The following is an 18,048-nucleotide window of genomic DNA, read 5'->3' on the forward strand; positions in this document are numbered from 1 at the left end:
CCTTTCTTAATATGTATGATAGCAATTGAGATTTTGTTAAGTTCTATTTCTTGAGAAACCCTTTTAACATTCTTTTTTATGATCCGGTAAAATGTATTGGACGAGCTATCATGACTATTGAGCATATTCTGTATATTACCCTATAGGACCACATACTTAGGTGCCCGTACATTTATTTCATGTGCATAATATGAAATGAAGATTAATTCGATAATTAAAGAGGAGTGTATGCCATCCATCAACTTACCGGGCAAAGAGGTTCTTAGGGCATATGATGATCAAGGTAGACCTTAATTAGGCTTAAATGGAGAATTAAGTATAGGTTGGACCGAACCAACCTAACTTGCGCCCTGGATATTTGGTGGGGTCTAGTGGTGACAATAGGTCGGGCAAAATTATCGTGCCGCCTCGTGGCCTTCACGTGCCTTGGGGTTGCGTCGGATTGAGATGTGACATGTCGAGCCAGCCCCATTGGGCACCCCCTAGTAGTGGTGATCAAAACTGCGCCGCCCCAAAACATCACACGCGACACGCGTCCTTTCTAATTATATGTTTTAATGAGTAATAGCACGTGGAAGCGCAATAACATTTTCGTAACATCCCATACGAGAAATTGCGCGAGCTTAATCGTTATACATATGCCTTGTCATATTAAACGCGACTAGTTAGTAGCTGCCATCTTCATCCAGTAGTCAAGCAAATTCAATACATTACGAAAATCATGGGAAGAAAGTCGGGTCAACTAGCACCACCAGCCCAAAGGGCAGCCTATTACATTCACCAAACCACCATCTAACTCAGGGATTGATGGCCTCCGGTACACAGCATCTTTTCAGGCAAATCCTTACCCCTTTCAATGATCACATACACGGGTAATGACAATAACATGCTTTCGTTTGTCATGCAAAATAACTACATGCACTTCAGCACATATACCCTCCTCTCTTCTCATTGTGCTATCATCAATGTGACAAAAGCCTTTAACGGTAAATGATGGAAATCGGATATTAGGTAGAATCGACAAATGAGTGTAATTGACAAGTGAGTATAATCGAGAGGTGGATATAATCAGCAACCGGGTATAATCGATAAGCAGGTATAATAGATAGGTTGGTATAATCAGCAATGTAGATGTTACTTTCAAGCCCAGTTTAGTAATTTCACATTTTTTTTCACATCCAACACGCAGCCAAACCGCATAGAAATCAATCAAACACTTTCTAGACATGTAAGAACTCATCAAGACAAGTCATATTATCACAATATCTCAATACGTCATTATTGAAGTTTATGCATACTTATCATCAAATTCAAACTAAATTAACAAATATCAACCAACCGAGGCAAGAAAACTATGTAGATCAATCTAATTTAGCCTCTAGGGTTTTCACTTATCTTGAATAAAAAGTCTGAGCCACATGCTTTAATCAAATTGCGAACTCTTGAAAGCTAGAATTTTTTTTTTTTTTTAAGCTTCAGCAAGACAAGAATGGAATCTTTGCTTTTATTAAGAGAATCGGAAAGTAATAGTAGGAGGAGAAGCGACGGGTGATCTCTTTTTTTGTGCAATACGGGTAAGCTTAAAAACATAAAAAGATCTATTTGTAATGCAAAGGAGAAATGAATTTAGTAGATTACTCAAAGAGTTATTAAGAGATCAGGTCAAATAACCAAGGTTAAAGTAATAATAACCTTGAGTTGGAAACACTAGGTGTAAGAGAGAGAGAGAGAGAGAGAGAGAGAGATAAATGTTCCAATCCAAAAGCTACAAATGGCCTAATGTGAGTAGCCGTAATGAGATGCATGAATGAGGACTCAAGCTTATCGAGAGCGTTAATGCTAAAGAGATGTTCAAGTAGAAAAGTCACAAGTGGCATAATCATACGGTTCCAAAGTAAACATTTTGATAAGTTACCAAGATGTGTATTATATAGGTACGTAAACAAGAAAATCGTTGTCCGTTCTAAACATTGGTAAATCAGAAAAATATTTTGAACCCACTAAATTCATCAGTGAAAAATAACAAATGCTAGGAAAATCTCAACTCAATAAATTTCAAAACTTAAAAATCATTGAATGCGTTTGGAGTGTATCAGTCCCCTTCAACAGATACTATGGCGGTAAATCAACTATTGTCACTCTACACTATTAATGCACATGTTGGCTTCTATCAATCTAATCTTAAAGCATCGCATCCGGGTGACTCCGATTGCCGAAAATAATCCTTCGCACTTTTCTCACGTGACAAAATTAATGACCCACATGAGATTCCATGCATCCCAACCAAAACTCCAAGTTAATTAACACTTTACTTTACATCCTAAATATTATTATCAAACACAGAAATTTCAGATGTCATAAAAAGAATCGGACCGAACAAGGAATTGGACCGAATCGGCCGAAAATTTGGAACCGGTGAATATCGATCCCTTTCCGGTTTCAAGAGTGGACCCACCCATTTGGACCGGAACGATTTTCTTTAAGTCGCACTATAAATTTTTCAAAACTCTAATTATCATTCTTTTATCACTTAGAGTATGAGACTCAGTCACGCTCATGGAGCATTTTTTTTTATGGATTAATATTAAAGTTTCTAAGTTGGAGATGGCTCGTGGATCTTTTATAGACTTGGTTAGATTCAAAGCTTGAGAAGTTAATTTATTTTAGTGGCTCATGAGCTCTCAAGCCATTTTGCTTGCCCTTTTTATTCATGAGAATAGGAGATTAGTGTTCATTTATCCTCAGTAGATTTACTTGCTTGGTTGCTTGCTCATGCGAACTCGTGACAAACTCTTTTTCACGTGAAATATGTAAATGTAGGCTGTGAATGCATTTGGAGTGAAGCTTGCGAACATTTTGGCAAACTCTTGTTGTGATTGTTATGATCGGAAACTTCGTGCCAAACTCACAGAATTGGTTCTTAATAGTCATTCATCGAGATGATGATCATCATGCTTAGCTTAGAACGAGCTTGTTCTATTAACATCACTCGTGCAGTAGTTTAAACTATGCAACAACACTTGTAGTCTTATAGGAATAGGAGGAAAGGAGTTATGGCCGGTTCCTAGATCCAACCAAACCGGTTTTCGGGTGGGTCCAGGATTAGGTGGGCTAATTCCCAGTTCCACAAACCGAGAACCAATCCTTTCAATCCGGATCCCGATTCCAAGATAGGAATCAGTCCACCCCGAAATCGATAACCCCTTATCTCTAATCTGGACTAAGACCTGAATTGGAAGGATTTTGAGCCGGACTTTAGGTTTCCACTCTTGCCGGCGCTTGGATAGAATATTATTAAACCCAGTTGATATTAAGAAGACCGGCTCAATAGGCGCTTGATTGCTTACCACTAAGATCCCTTATCTCCTTAAACTACAAAGAATGTCGGTATGTCCTCAAGCGTTTCAACAGTGCTTTTTGTCATACAAACATTATAAACCTAAAGTATTCTCTCGTGTTTCCAAAACCACCCCTCCGTCGCATTCCTTTCGAAGCTCATCCAAAACGCTCCGTACAGCTTTGATTTGTCAATTTAAACAGAGCTCCCATGTTATGGAATCCCCACCCGACTGACTTAGATTTGTTGTCCAGTCTCAATAATTATTTCCCCTATTGCTGCCGTTGGTGTTGCGGCCGAGCAGTTGGCAAGTACCTTTCCAAGTCACTCGCCCCCTCATCTAATCACTAACCTAATCAGCGGAGACTCGCGTCTTAACTCTGCGTCCCGAAAACTTTTCGATACCCCGTGTTCGTACCGTGAATTTGATCTCTAGCAATCCTTTTCGATCGCCACGTGACTCTCGCGATCTAACCCGTTCTCATGTCGGCGGTCCTCTGCCGTGCCGAGCCCTCCCTTCCCTCTTTTACTCGAACGGGGGCGGCCCAAGCGGGAAATGTTTTGCGAACCGGGCAGCGGAATTCCGGTAAGGGGAAAGCCAATCTTCGGCTATTGATTAAACTTGGAAGGCATCGAAACCAACTTTAGATTTTCTACACCGGGAGATGGTCAATTCCACGAGTTTTCCCGTTGCGTCTATTTTTGGTGAGAAAGAGGAAGTCATCATTTTTTTTTCCTTTTTTTTTATGGGGGTACGTAATGGGAATGGTAGGTCGTTGATGCCGAGCCCCTTTGACTTTTGGAGGTAACTTTGACCGTAGGTTGTCCGAGAGTTGACTGGTAGTCTACTCCCTATTGGTTGGTTCCTTTCCTTTTGCTCCATATCATCATTTGTTAAATTTTTTTTTTTTTGTAAAATTCGCTCGAAAACTCATAATTTGGGACGACCGAATCCTTCGCCTGGTCCCTCGTATACTTGCATTTATATGTATTCCCGCCCCGCCCCGCTTCCTTTGTTTTATTTTATTCTTATGGTACCTTAAATTTCACGAAGAATATAATACGTAGAGACGATTAAACAATGTTCTTATCGCGAATTTTTCTCGAATTAGTGTTATCATTACAGGCCTCTCAGAAGAAGGGTCCCAGATGGGAAGATAAATGACGAGATTAACGCGTACATAGGGGATACCGAAATTACTGGAAATGCCACTCGATGTGCGTTAATCTGAAATACCGGCAATAATTTACGTGATTGCTGAGTGCCGACGACACGATGTCAAAATTTTTACGCCTTCCATAATGGAAGCATCACCGGATGGATGGCTAGGATCTAATGCTTGTAATACGATGTCCCCTAACCGACGTACATTTCCGCGAGTCCCTTTCAGCTCCTTCTTTCCAAGTATAGAAAGCTCTTGGTCTTGTTAATTGAGAGTGAACATCCGGCAAGAAAATGACTTTACACGCGATCCACTCCCGGGACTTAAAGGGAGGCAATTTCCGATCGCCTCACCGATCGGACCCTGCTCCATTTCCGACCCTCCGGAAGTCCGGGAAACGGGTTTTCGACCGTGAACCCTAACGTACTTACGATCCTGTCAATTCAGCTTTTGGAGAATAACAGAGTTCAAGAGGAGTCAGATTCTTCCAAACTACTATGAAAAATAAAAAATAAAAAATTGCCCTGGAAATGTCAGTGTGCGCTTCCCCTTCTGGGGACGTGATCTCCAAGCATCAAAACCAGAAGCAGAGGGATGTCAAAGAAAGGTTGTTCTGTCTAACATATTCTGACCCGTCCGGTTAGAACGTTTGGTTGGCCATTTCCAGGGGGGCCAACCGGACTCAGCCGGTAGTCCCCCCCGCAATCTACCGGTCAATCCTTGCGGCACCCTTGAGGCCCAAGGCCCATGTGGCGCTCCCTTACTGGTTCTGTTCAGTCCTCCGCGCCCTGCGGCCGACTGACATGTGTCGGTCACCCCCCGTTCCCCGTCGTATGACTCGGGACAAATATATTGAGAACCCGCACAGTGCAAGAGAGATCCTCCGACCTCTTTGAAGAGATCTCTCTTCGCTCATTCTTTTCTGGCTTCGCGACCCCCTGCAAATCATTTCCTTTTCGCCTTTTTATTCAGGACCCCATCTTGGTGATGATCATTGGTGTCATCATGTTCGAGACCCCCGAATGCATCGCCTGCGGAAAGAGAGAGCTCCAATGATGGCGGATTTTTTGCATGGTTTTTCTCGAATGCGGCTTTCTCATGGAGGTGAGTTGTCCATCTTTTTGCGCGCACCGGAAATTTAGCTTCTTGCTCTGTTTTCTTGCTCTGTTTCGCTCGACTTCGAATTCATGCGATGCGTTCATCACATTACACGTAAAGATAGCTGCTTATGCGAAGTTAATTTTTCCTCTGTCTTTTTGTTTTGGTCTCTTGCTTTGTGGTTCTGATGTTAATTCTTGCTAATTTTTAGATGGGTTGGAGTTTGCAACTCTTCCAGCTTTAACTCTGTCTGTAGCCTTCATAGATAATGTCTGGTTCATGGCCCTGCATGCTTGTTGGACTCCGAAGTTCATTCTTTTCTTTTCCCCTTGTCACGAGATTGCAATGACGATTTATCGCGTTAACCAATAATCGCTAAACGATTCGCATCTGTAAAGTACATTATATCTGTCGAGCATCAGCCACCTGCATTTTGACCAAGTAAACTCATTTTCATGTCCATTTAAAGGTAGCAGACACGAATGTCTTAGGTTAAGGCTCCATTTAAGTTTGTGGCTGGGTTATCTGCCAAAGACGCAGAAAATCAAAGCCCAACGTAAATATTGCTTGTAATTCCTATAGTATGAAACCCTGCTGTCCTGGGAAATAAAAGATAGAGACAAAGAATACCATAGATTTAACGGTTTTTTGCAATAGGTATGGCTGCAACCGAAAGGTCCAAAAGGAACACGTTAAAAAGGATTATAGCAAGCCAAAAACCTCAAAAAAAAAAAAAAAGAAGAAGAGGAAAAGTAGGGTGAAAAAACAGAGTAGAAGAGAAACAGAGCAGAACCATGTTATGTGTTCAGCCAAAATCAGGACCAATCCTTAATCACAGGAATGACACAGAAGCCTGAGGAATCCGACTTCTGTAGACCGGTTCCCCGCTTCGTATATCTTGATTTCCATGAAACGGCGGCCTAGATTCAGACATAGCAGGATTGAGTCAACTGAGCATGGATTGCCTGGAGGGAAAGAGTCTTTTTCGAGATATAATTAAGATGGTTTTAGTAAGTTCCATAAGGAAGTATAGCCAGAAAGAAGAAAGTAAGCTCTGTAGGCAATTGCCTTGTAGATTAGCATGGGGTCAAATTTCACCCAAAAAAAAAAAACCATGATGCAGCAATTCGTGTTCTCGTAGACATGCTAGTAAGGGATTAGATTTCAGCATCCGTCGCGAAGCTTCCACCACTACAATCGTCTTCTCACCGAGCTAAGAACATGACACTGCAATATTCAGATTAACCAAGGTTTTCATTCTTAACAAGCTCAGCATGTATTCGAGCGACATTTCGCGGCGTATATCGTAGAGTCGTCTTATTTAACCTAATTGACTACATATCGAGAGACGATGGAACTTGCCGAATCTGAGAGAGAGAGAGAGAGAGAGTTTTTGATTTTTTTGGGCAGCTCTTCGTTTGGGAAAAGCTTTTTTTTTTCAGCTTAGGGGCATGCGTTGGGGGAACATGTCCTTTAGTTTCTTTACCAAGGATTAAAAGAGAAAAAAATAGTTTAGGGCATGGGTTGAGTGGTCAAACGAGCGGGGCGACGTTTTGCACTCGTCACTTTAATCTGTCTGGACGCCCCATTAAAATCAACCCCATCTACCAATCCCGTCCGCGTAACGAGACTGGTAGTTTCGTGAGCTTCTCTGGCTTCCCAAGCTTTTGAACCGAGGGTCGGATTTGATCATTGGAGTGAGGTCATAGCTACTGGCACATTATTGTTATCGGCCGTTCAATACCCCAGGAAAATAAAGAACTTCAAGAAAAGGTGGCCGCCCAGTGCGCTTCCCCCGCCGCCGCCCTACGCAGCGGCGGCGGCGGCCTAGTTGCTATTGTTTAGTGGGCCGGGCCTCGCCTCACCCCCCCGACCGTTTTTCTTGCTGTAGCCCGGCTCGGCCAGGACCAATCTGTCCTCCTCTGGACCACTCTCTCTTTTACATCTCTGTTACGGTCTTGAATGCCCTGGGTTTGGACATGAATTTTAAGCCCACCAGGCAATGCCGAGCCTAGAAATTTAGATGGACAGGCCCCGGATGAATAGTTTTAGGCTCGCTGTCAACCCGCCTGCCAAAACCCGACCGGAGGTCGCCCGCCGATCGGGTCTAATTACTCCTCAAGCACCAAAGTTTATTACGCGTGTCGGTTATCGTACTAAAAGATGTGACCATGTACATGAGATTGTTTGAAACGATATAGTCACGAAGTATGCTTCGGCATAGACATAGTGGATGAGTTAATGGACAATGAACGTCCTCCACACAAATGCAAGATGTCTGAAATAAAAAGAGTTGCTCTTTTTTCACAGGCTTCCTACGAATGGGTGAGACATCAAGAGGAAGCTAATGGGTTCAACTCTACACTCTTGAAGATGGAGTTCAATGGGGGGAAATCTTGCACAAGTGTGCATGCTTTCCAAGGTAACTATAGGTTTCATTTCTTGTCCGTAGAAAATTTCTTCTGGGACAGATGAAGATTTTTCACATCTGCATGAATGTGTACTACGCTAGGTGAATGGTGAAGCTCTTTTACTAGAAATGTTGATGACCCGAAATTACTATAGTGAGATTCGAATCCTATGTTCGATTAAAACCCTCGCGTAGCAAAGATAGTGGCGGCAAACATTGTTTGGCTACTTCAAAGAAGAATTATTCACACTCTTCATTCATTAAGTGTCTTCACCGTACTTAATCTAGATAAGAAGCTCTAGCTATATAGGCATGCAATCAAGTTGCTGTAAAGAGACAATAAGCATCCCTTCAAGGTGATCAATGTGATGAGTTTGCTGATAAGGGGATCCTGAAGGTTAACTTCAGAAGCGCTTAAAAAAACCCAGATTACTTAGAGCCCCTAAGACACTATAACCGAAAATATTAGCACTAAAGCACCGTAATTCTCAAAAAATGTTCGACCATCCTCAAGAAAATAATTTACCTACTAAGAGACTCTACTGATGTCGCCATATAACTATATAAGTTATTCACCTTCTAGGGTTTCTTTTCAATATCTCGAATGGCTTAAGCAGATATCTCATGTGTACCATCGTGTTTAATGAGTATAGTGCGTAGAATGAAACTAAACCAGCATTTGAGCTTCATGTATTGTTGCTTTAGAGTTAACATTTTATCTCAAGTTCTCGGTGCAACAATGTTTCTCATCGGTCCACTCATCTCGCCTTAATTTAACCAGGGAGTTGAAGCTTAAAATTATGAGATCGTGAATTCAAAATGAAGTGTAAAGATTGACCAACCAGTCTACATTCTTCCTAATACGAACTTTGATCCTAACTTAAGCACATCTATGACCACAGCAAGCTAAAATGCGTGAATCATCAACTGGAAAAAAAAAATTGCCAGAACAAACGTAGTGGAATCAACGTCCTCACGCAGTTCGTTACAATTTGCTTTTCACCTTCTAGGGTTTCTTTTCAATACTTCGAATTGGCTTTAGCAGATATCTCATGTCTAGCTGAGATTACTTTCATTGAGTACAATGCATAGAATTAAACTAGGCCAGCGTTCAAGCTTCATGAACGATAATCGTACAATGAAGATTATCTGGTGTTCTTGGTGCAAAAATAGTGGCCATACGTCCATGTTTGCTGACCTATCTATTCAAGGTTCCACATGCCCACTTTTATGCTTATTAATATTTATATGAGTTTAGCCTTTTTCACCTTGACTCGGGAAGTAGAACCTTAAAAGTATAAACTCGTGGGGCTCAAAATGGAGTACAAAAGTTGATCAGCCAGTTTTAAGTTCTTCCTAAATATGAATTTTTATCCAGGGTGGAGCATGTCCATGACAATAGTTAGCTAGGATGCACGAACCGTTGGCTGGAAAACTAAATTGCTAGGAACAAGCATAGTGAAACCAATGTTCTAGACATGAATCTACTGCGACCTGATGATGCTAACAAGATGAGATATAAAGCTTGAGGGCTCTAACAAGATGATTAATGTAGTGCAGGAGTCTCGATTCTCACCATTGATGTAACTAAGAAAATTCGAGTAGATAGATTCTGGAATACTCTAATCGTAATTGTTCATGAAAAAACCTACTTCTTTTTTACAGTACGTACCTACATGGGTTAAACATCTATGGCTGGTCTGTTCTAGATGAAGTATCTTACACAACAACTGAAGAACATGGTAAGACGACAAGAGCAGTTCATGACTATGAACCAAGAAGTGGTAACACACCTTTGTTGGATGACAATCTGAATTCAAACACTATCGCAAAGCCATTAACTTTCTGGTGTATCGCAACGCCGTCTATGTAAAGCCTAATGTCATCCTAATACTCTCATTTCAGCTTAACATAGCACACCCCTCATGACTAGGGTTTCCTTTTTGCGGCTCTTAGCATTTCTCTAGCCTCTGTCACTAATTAAATCTGTTAGCATGTCCACTGGAACAAGCTTTAGCAAGCGTGCATCGTATTTCCTTTGTGAGCCATTCGGGTATATATTGTTGTCTTTCGTTGCTGCAAAATTTTCAGTATATGGATGCTTGCTGACTCGTAGAACAGTCATAACTACATAATGCTCGTTCATATGTGCTAGTGAATATGTCAAACCACTTTGTTTTCTCTGTGGGTGTCAATTTCTTCGCTTTTATCGAGATCTATGAATAATAGCAGGAAAAATGGATTTTCCTTGTATATATGAAATTGTTGCCTAGTTAAATTGGAAAATGGCGTAGTTCCTATAAAACTTTCCAAGAATTATTGTCCAAGCTTAGGCGTAAGTGTCTATTGCTGTGGCTACCTAGATGTGGTTATTGTATTGCGACAGGAATTCAATTGCTGTGTAGATTGGAAGAACCAACGTGCTGGATTCAATAGTTTTGATTAATGATCAAAAGCAAAGTTCTAGTGATGACTAGGCATACATCCTCATGTATTTTGATGCTTTAGGATGAGATGGAAATTAAGATACTGACCACAACTTATAACTATCTGATTCAAGAAACCTTATCAGGTGAAAATTAAGGAAAGTTAAGCGACCAAAAAGCTGGAACTGTCGATTGATTATGAATTTCTTGTAGGAATCTCTAGAAATTCTTCACTTTCTTCCGGAAAATGCAAGACCAAGGAGTGCATTCGGCATATCAACACACATCTTTATATATCAAACAAGTACAATACCAAGTGGAAGGTTTGTTTACATCAAATAACACACACCATTACAACAAATCAGCCGTGATAAATAAGCAGCTGATTGAAGAGATTCAACAAGAATCAGCACAACACGCATAGAACGACATTCCAAACCCTAGAGAGACCTCGTAATTTATGGCAGCTGATAGCTAGTACTCTCCAACTTAGGATATACATATACTGCTATTCAACCTGGTCATTCAGCCTCCTGCTATTATTGTCTTGGTTAATCACCGAAGACATGATTGCAGATTCCCAGCCAGTTCCAATCCCAAAAGCAGGTGCGGCAGCCATGGGAATCAGAGAATCTGAATCTGGCGAGGAACCGATCGCCTGTTGTTGTAGCTGGTGCTGGATTGGGAATGCTTCCTCGTTGATCAGAGAGTTCAGGAACGACGAGAACACGTCGTCCCCGCAGCAGTTGAGGTCCTCCTCCTCAGTAGACAGTCCATTGCCGCTTCTCAAGCCCAGCAAATAACTGGTTTGGCCGACGTGAGCCGTCGCAGTCCCATTTTGGTACACAGCCTCCATATTGTCGGCACTTTGGAGCTGATCATTTTCTTTTGGGATGGCTGGGCTGCCGCTGCTGGTTTCTTCGAGGCCGGAAGAGATGGGACTAGGGTTAGGGCTTCGGGCACGAGGTGCCGGTTTGGAAGAAGGAGCTCTAGATGGAGGGTTGCTGCTGGAGTTCTGGGTTTCTGGATTGAGCGGCTTGTGTGTCCTAGGATCGATTCCTTGACTGATGAGCTTCTTGCTCAGGTGAGTGTTCCAGTAGTTCTTGATCTCATTGTCAGTCCGTCCTGGGATCCTCCCAGCTATCAAAGACCACCTATATCATAGTGCAATCACACACAAAACATCGGTCAGGATAAGATTCAAAACCGCGACACAATGAGTAAGAGAGAGAGAGAGAATGAGTTCTTTAGCTGAGTTCCGCAGAGATTTCTGATTAATCAGTGAGTGTTATTATTGTGGATGCTATGGATGTAAATCCTGATGAGCTAGAAAATGCGAGAGAAAGTGAGCGAGTGATTGAGTGAGAGTGTGTGTTCCTGTGAGAGATAGATGGAGAGCTGAGATTTTGCAGGAACTGGTGGCGAATCAATCGGTGAGTGGGAAGAGAGAACTAAGTGAGCGAAACCCTAATCTGGCCCTCCCGAGATTCTCGCGATTCGAGAATGAAAGAAAACCCTAGCTGAGATCGAGAAGACTCAACCCCGATCCATCCGGGACTCGACGATGTTCGGAATCGAGGAGGAGAAGGGTTGGTACCTGTTGCCGAGGAGGCGGTGGAGGCGGAGGATGAGATCCTCCTCGTCGGGGGCGATCTGGCCGCGCTTGACGGATGGGCGGAGGTAGTTCATCCAGCGGAGGCGGCAGCTCTTGCCGCAGCGGAGGAGGCCGGCCCTCTTGGGGAGAGTGCGCCACCGGCCCTCACCCTCGCGGTTGATGTAGCCGGCGAGGAGCTCGTCCTCCTCCGGCGTCCACGGCCCCCTCTTCAGCCCCACCTTGCTGCAGCATGGGGTCTTCGTCCCTCCCGCCGACGGATTCCTCATGGGTTGTTGCTTCTTTGTTTGTTTTGTTTTGTTTTGCAGTTGCGAGCGTGCCGCAGAGTGCGCGCGCTTCTCTCACTACTCACTGGAGATGGTCGATGGAGCGAAGGAGATGGAAAAAGGAAGAAGAATAAGAAGAAGATGAAGTCTCTCTCTCTCTCTCTCTCCTTGTGGTTTTTCGGATGTGATGAGTTGGTGCTCATTCGTTCGCCGAGTTCGCAGGGAATGGGGAGCCGAGCCGAGCCGAGCCCCGAGCTGAAGGAGGGAATTCCTTTTCCTGAAGCGCGGTTCCTGAGGAGTGCTCTATACGCGCAGGTTGTTGGGCTCGGCCCAAGGCCCAAATCAAATTGTCTGCCCGGTGTTGCCTTCCTTCCCTTTGGTAGGGTTTTATAGTAGGGTAGGAACAGGGATCAGCATCCTTAGAGAATTTTGCTTTCTATTTCCCCGGACATTAGCATCAGGCGATCGATTGTGCAGGCTGAATTTCTAATTTTGAGAAGAATTCACTCTCTAGCACGTATTTCGTTGTCCGATGGAAGAGGAGGCTGGACACGTCACGTCATGTTCCGTCGAGTTAAGATTTCATAATCCGAAACCATCGCCGAATGAACCAAAGAGAAATGTAGGGTATCAAAACGCCACCAAGGAACTTCGAGACCGAAGTCTAATTTGGTCAAGATGTTGCTAACCAAATTCGACGGTCGAGCCTCCACCTGCGGTAATCCTCGGGCCGCCTCCCCGATCCACGAGTGGATCCTATCTAAATGAATTGCTGGCGTCTTCCAATGTGTGGAGCTAACAAAGATTTTGCAAGAAAAACTGCCGGAATCCCCAACGCTGGCGGTGGCCAGTGGGTCGTATAACCGCAGTCAGTCAATGTGAGCGCGTGCGATGCAGCCCGACGACTGGCGCGTGTTGTGGGGTGGGGGTGTGGAACTGGGAAGAGAGCGGGACCCGCAGGCTCATTCTGCCCACATCCTTCCTTCTTAGTTCTTAAGGAAACAAGTTACCGGGTGCAATTGAAAAAGGCCCTACCGAAAATGACCCGCAACTTCATGAAATTGCGGGTAAGCCGGATCCGAATCCGGTAAGATTCACGAGGGGAACTTGATGATCCGACGCGGCCGTGCACGTGTACCCGCAAGGCTCGTCCGCAACTCTGGAGCATTTGGGCATTCTCTTGAACATTTCCATTCGATTTGAAGTTCGCGGGTCGCTGTCGAACTTCGAATTCAATCGCCTACGAGATCCAAAAACATTTCTTTTCTTGTCTTTTCCGCAATTGCTGCATTTGGGCTGGAATCCTGAAGATCGACCGTGTGTTATCTCTATGCTATGTGGTGTGTTGCGCTCTCTTTGCCCGTGTGGTCAGACATCACGTTAATGATTGTCTTGGTTGTTCGAGGCGCCGGCTCATGTTCGTCTTGGGCGATTGTTGGGGAAGCAAGTATCACGTCATACCAAAAGTGAGGACTTAATCTTGCCATGCCAATGACTGCCGAGATGTCGAAAATTTGGAGATAACGCCATTTTACTTGGAGCAGTGCCATTTCCTAGGGAAGCCCTCACAACCTTTTTTGTTTTTTTTTTTTTTTTTTTGCGGCGTCGGTAGTACTAACATTCTGTGATCACTTTGGTTTGAAGATCTCAGGTCATAAAACTAATGCTTGAAACTTGAACTAGCTACCAGGCTAGGAGTAAGTTTCATGCGTCTTCTTCCAACTCAGAAATCGATTTACACACTCTTTCAGGATTATTCTTGGGTTTTGAATCTATTGCACTTGCTAGAATTTGGGTTATGCACAGGTCCTTTACCCCGTCAGATGCTCTGAGAATCGAGGTCTCTCATGTTGTCTGGTCCCTTCAAATAGAGCAGTTTGACTTAGATTGATCTGTCGAACAGGTTGCCTATTTAAGGCAAGTGTATGCGGACACTCGTTTGCCGAGTGGGTTAGTGCAAATTGAGTCGGCACATAGACATGTTCTATCCCAGTTCTCAAGAACTCAATGGCGTTATTGATGATCTGAGTATCTCTTAACCTTTATTCATGTCTCATGTCATATCACAGAATTTTGTCCAACAAATTGGCTCTGTCTTGCAGTGTCATATTTGGCCAACCGAGTCGAAGGTTCTGTCAATGCTAAAGTTGTTACAGTTTAGCAACCTCTGCAGGTGCGTTTAAAGTTCCACAGATCATTCTGTACCTGCTGCTTTGAGGGAACGTAATCGTCGGATCCGTGTAAATGCCATAAAGTCTCCCAACTCTTCTCTACTCAAGATGGGCAACTGCATATTAGCAAAGATGAGCCTCTTGTCTTGGCCATCTATAATAGGATATTTAAGAAACTATTCATGTATTTTGGGAAGTCAATTGGTCCAAGCTTTGTGGCTTTAATGTATGATTCACGGAGACTGCTGAATTTTTCTTTCGCTTTTGCGTGCGCTGTGCAGGTCATGCTCTACTAACACAGCAAACTGCAAATTGAACATTCTTTAGTAAAGGTGCAAGCTTTACCTCACGAGCTTTGGCTTCCAAATGGTCATCCTTGGATTGTAATCTGTCTCCTGCAAACGACATTCGACATATAATCGTCATTCCTTCTTGCTTTATCAGGAGGTTACTGGAATAATCATAATTAAACAAAGTTGTTTTCGCAAGATGCGCTACTTCTTTTCCGCAAAGCTAGTTTCCAGAGTCCTGAGAAGGGTAGCTGATTGTTTGCTGTTCACTCAATGTCAAGAGTCAAAGGGTTGTCCTGCAGGCAACCCCATGACAGTTCTTGAGTCTCATCAACTGTTCCTTATTGCATGCGAATCCGACAGGTATAATGCATTGCTGAGACTTGTGAATGCAATTCATAAGAACTTCATCCAAATCGCTGGATGCGTCATCTGAATTGTTGGATACTTACATCTGAGCTTTTTTATCCATCAGAGAGCTTCGCATCGCTTGAGCCAGGAAAAGTTCCTTATATTCTTCTCTGCGGTGACCATGATCAAGTAGGGTGACTTTGTTCAAACTACGTCGAATCAGTGACGCTCTCATTTGATTGGGGAAAAGGCAGCTAAGCTAAAGTGGTTCGCCTGCTTAAATTTAAACCTAATGCAATGGCTATCTTTGTCTAGACTCCAGAACAAAATGATATGTCGATTTATCCTTGATATTGTTGCCATGAACATGATAGCTACAACGAAAACCGGCATAAATGAATTAAGCTAGATCATGGGCACCGTTCTGATTAGCCAGGAATGACTTGGAGGACGTTCGGTCGTCTCCTTTTAAGTGCTTAGAAACTATTTCCCAGTATTTGATTCAATTCAGTGGCTTTGATAATCTTTGAACGCATAAAACATAGTATCGAACAAATGCCGCATCGCCGCAGAATGATCTTAATGTGCCAGAACAACACAATCCCCATGATCAATCATCAAACCTCTCATTTGGTGTTCTTGCTCCTCTGTGTTGAGACAAGAGGATGGTCGTTGGTATTGTGGGGATAAGATGAGATTGAAAGATTCTTTCCTGGGAAGAGCGTGCCAAGGAAAGATTCCCATTTGAACCTAACCTGACCTTATGTGCCCACCATCATCTTACATCTGAATCATCGGGTCCACCTCCTCCTTGGAGAACTCTGTCGTGCATCCAAGTGTCGAATTTTCGTGATCTTCCTCCTCACTTCGTTGACCAAACCATTTTCTGAGAAAAATGACCTGCAACACACCGTTGAGGCCTGCCAAAACCAATCCTGCTCCTTGCGTAAGCAGAAATGCAATAAAGCCAAATGTTTACTTTTGCCATGATTATGTTAATCATGTAGTTTTGTGCTTTCTGACCGCTTTATTAATCAAAACAAAAGTACTATAAAAGAGCCAAAGCTTTGACTTTTTGATCTGCATATTGTATTCTTATAATCTTTTTCAAGATTCTAATGCTGTAGGTGGCTTCCATGACACAGAGACAAAGGGTAATGATCAGCATGTCAACAGGTCAAACGACTGACTCTGATCTGGTCTGCTGATTGAATATGGAGAGCGATGTCAGCTCAGGCATCTCACGAAAAAGAACAATTTCAGCCCCCACCAAATGACAAGAGCATAGGAACGAGCGACCCACTCCCCCCCTAAAGTCAGAAGCTGCCCTGTCTCTCTCTGTCTATAAATCACCCTCCTCTCTCTTCTCTGGGTCATGCAATTAGCAGAGGATTGAGAGTATCCTCTAATTTTGGCCATGGAAATTCAATTCCAAAGGCATGGCAATTGTCATCAGCAGCAGCCGCCCCAGCAGAAACCACTCTCACCCATCAGGAAAACCAAGTTCAAGTCCACACCCGCTAACAACACGGCCAAGAGCAAGTTTGTCGGAGTCAGACAGAGGCCTTCAGGGAAATGGGTGGCCGAAATTAAGGACACGACCCAGAAGATCAGAATGTGGCTTGGCACCTTCGACACTGCCGAGGAAGCCGCAAGGGCCTACGATGAGGCCGCCTGTCTCCTCCGTGGTTCCAACACGAGGACAAACTTCTCCCCTCATTTCCCTACCAGTTCTGCTCTTTCCCTCAAGATCAGGAACCTCTTAAGTCAGAAAATCAGTTCACGGCGGGAACTGCCCGTCATTTCGCCTCCCAATTCGAATTCCACCAAGAAACCTGCTTCACAGACCAAGTCAACTACTGGCACTAGCAGCATGATCAGCCCCAGCACTGTTACCAATTTTAACACGAGCAGTGACAGTGATTGCTCCTTCTCCGGTGGGATGATGCAAGATGCCCGGATTTTCAACGATGCTTACAGACCGGATTTGAGCAGCTGCCTAGCGAGCCTCGGATCAACACCTATGTCTCAATACGACCATTCATGGGCATTCGCCTCCAGCCTGGAGCAGCTCCCATTAGTCCAAGAGGACGGATTGCCGAAGCACGGGCCATATGCTTCCACGACTGATTTCGAGCTCTCAGAGTTTGAACGTATGAAAGTGGAGAGGCAGATTTCTGCTTCACTTTACGCGATCAATGGACTCAATGAGTACTTGCAGAGCACGTACAGTTCCAACGAATCTATGTGGGATCTTCCCACATTGAGCCAATTGTTCTGTCAAAGTTGAAACAGAGACATCTTTCTTTCAATCCTGTTCTTTTGCGTTCCATGGACCTTATTATGTGTTAGGTTGATTCTGTCAATTACAGCGCAGAATACAGAATAGTGATGAAGATGTTATGCTTCATTTTTATGCTGAGAACTTTCCAATTACAGACGCCATTGGAAAAGAGCTTCTTATTGCGGCAAATAAACTAGATTATGCCTGAGTAATAGCCCATAGCCTTAAATGTTTCTACCCTTTTCTACTTCGGATACATTGGGAGTGTAAGATCTTCTGAGCAGCTGTGAAGTCATTCTAGTTTGACCGAAAAATAAAAGAAGTCATTCTGGTGTTTTCTTTTTTCTCCCAAGGTGCTTCCTTTCCGGTGTAATGGTATTCAATTGATCTCTTCTTTTTTTCGTTCTGGCCAGAAGGAATGGCTGTTCCTTCCATCGAATCATTAGGATAAATTTATGCGATTCGTCTCGAGTTTTGACTATGTCCAGTCCGATGAATCTTTAGATTCAATGTCAAATGTGGTAAACTTTTTCAGCTGACAGTTGTTTTTTATTTATTTTTTTGTGGTCATAAGCTGACAGTAGTTATCGGTACCTGCATAAAGACATCTTAAATAGATATAACCCTTCAATTTCGGCAA

At 43.4% G+C, this 18,048-nt stretch overlaps 2 protein-coding genes and 1 long non-coding RNA gene across 3 annotated transcripts; 2 read left to right on the top strand and 1 right to left on the bottom strand.

The window, feature by feature from the left end:
- Positions 1 to 10,708: 10,708 nt before the first annotated feature.
- LOC115753219 (transcription repressor MYB5) lies at positions 10,709 to 12,356 on the bottom strand. Its single transcript, XM_030691740.2, has 2 exons — positions 12,032 to 12,356; positions 10,709 to 11,588 (listed from the first exon to the last, which is right to left on the bottom strand). The coding sequence occupies exons 1-2, from the start codon at positions 12,313 to 12,315 to the stop codon at positions 10,943 to 10,945; spliced, it is 930 nt and encodes a 309-aa protein (XP_030547600.1). The 5' UTR covers positions 12,316 to 12,356; the 3' UTR covers positions 10,709 to 10,942.
- On the top strand, positions 11,386 to 12,427 carry LOC125315426. Its single transcript, XR_007198679.1, has 2 exons — positions 11,386 to 11,518; positions 12,355 to 12,427. It is a non-coding gene; the product is annotated as an uncharacterized LOC125315426 (long non-coding RNA).
- Positions 12,428 to 15,667: 3,240 nt separating this feature from the next.
- On the top strand, positions 15,668 to 17,704 carry LOC115753195 (ethylene-responsive transcription factor ERN1). Its single transcript, XM_030691714.2, has one exon. The coding sequence runs from the start codon at positions 16,542 to 16,544 to the stop codon at positions 17,412 to 17,414; it is 873 nt and encodes a 290-aa protein (XP_030547574.1). The 5' UTR covers positions 15,668 to 16,541; the 3' UTR covers positions 17,415 to 17,704.
- The last annotated feature ends 344 nt before the right edge of the window (positions 17,705 to 18,048 follow it).

This window comes from Rhodamnia argentea, chromosome 6 (assembly GCF_020921035.1).
Source record: "Rhodamnia argentea isolate NSW1041297 chromosome 6, ASM2092103v1, whole genome shotgun sequence".
Classification (NCBI taxonomy): domain Eukaryota; kingdom Viridiplantae; phylum Streptophyta; class Magnoliopsida; order Myrtales; family Myrtaceae; genus Rhodamnia; species Rhodamnia argentea.

What these genes read in the sequence shown, in the direction of transcription:
- LOC115753195 (XM_030691714.2), top strand. Translation starts at nt 16,542, where the DNA reads ATGGAAATTCAATTCCAAAGGCATGGCAATTGTCATCAGCAGCAGCCG.
- LOC115753219 (XM_030691740.2), bottom strand. Translation starts at nt 12,315, where the DNA reads ATGAGGAATCCGTCGGCGGGAGGGACGAAGACCCCATGCTGCAGCAAG. An exon ending in CACCGCCTCCTCGGCAACAG is followed by an intron (nt 11,589 to 12,031) that starts GTACCAACCCTT and finishes ACTATGATATAG; the next exon opens with GTGGTCTTTGATAGCTGGGA.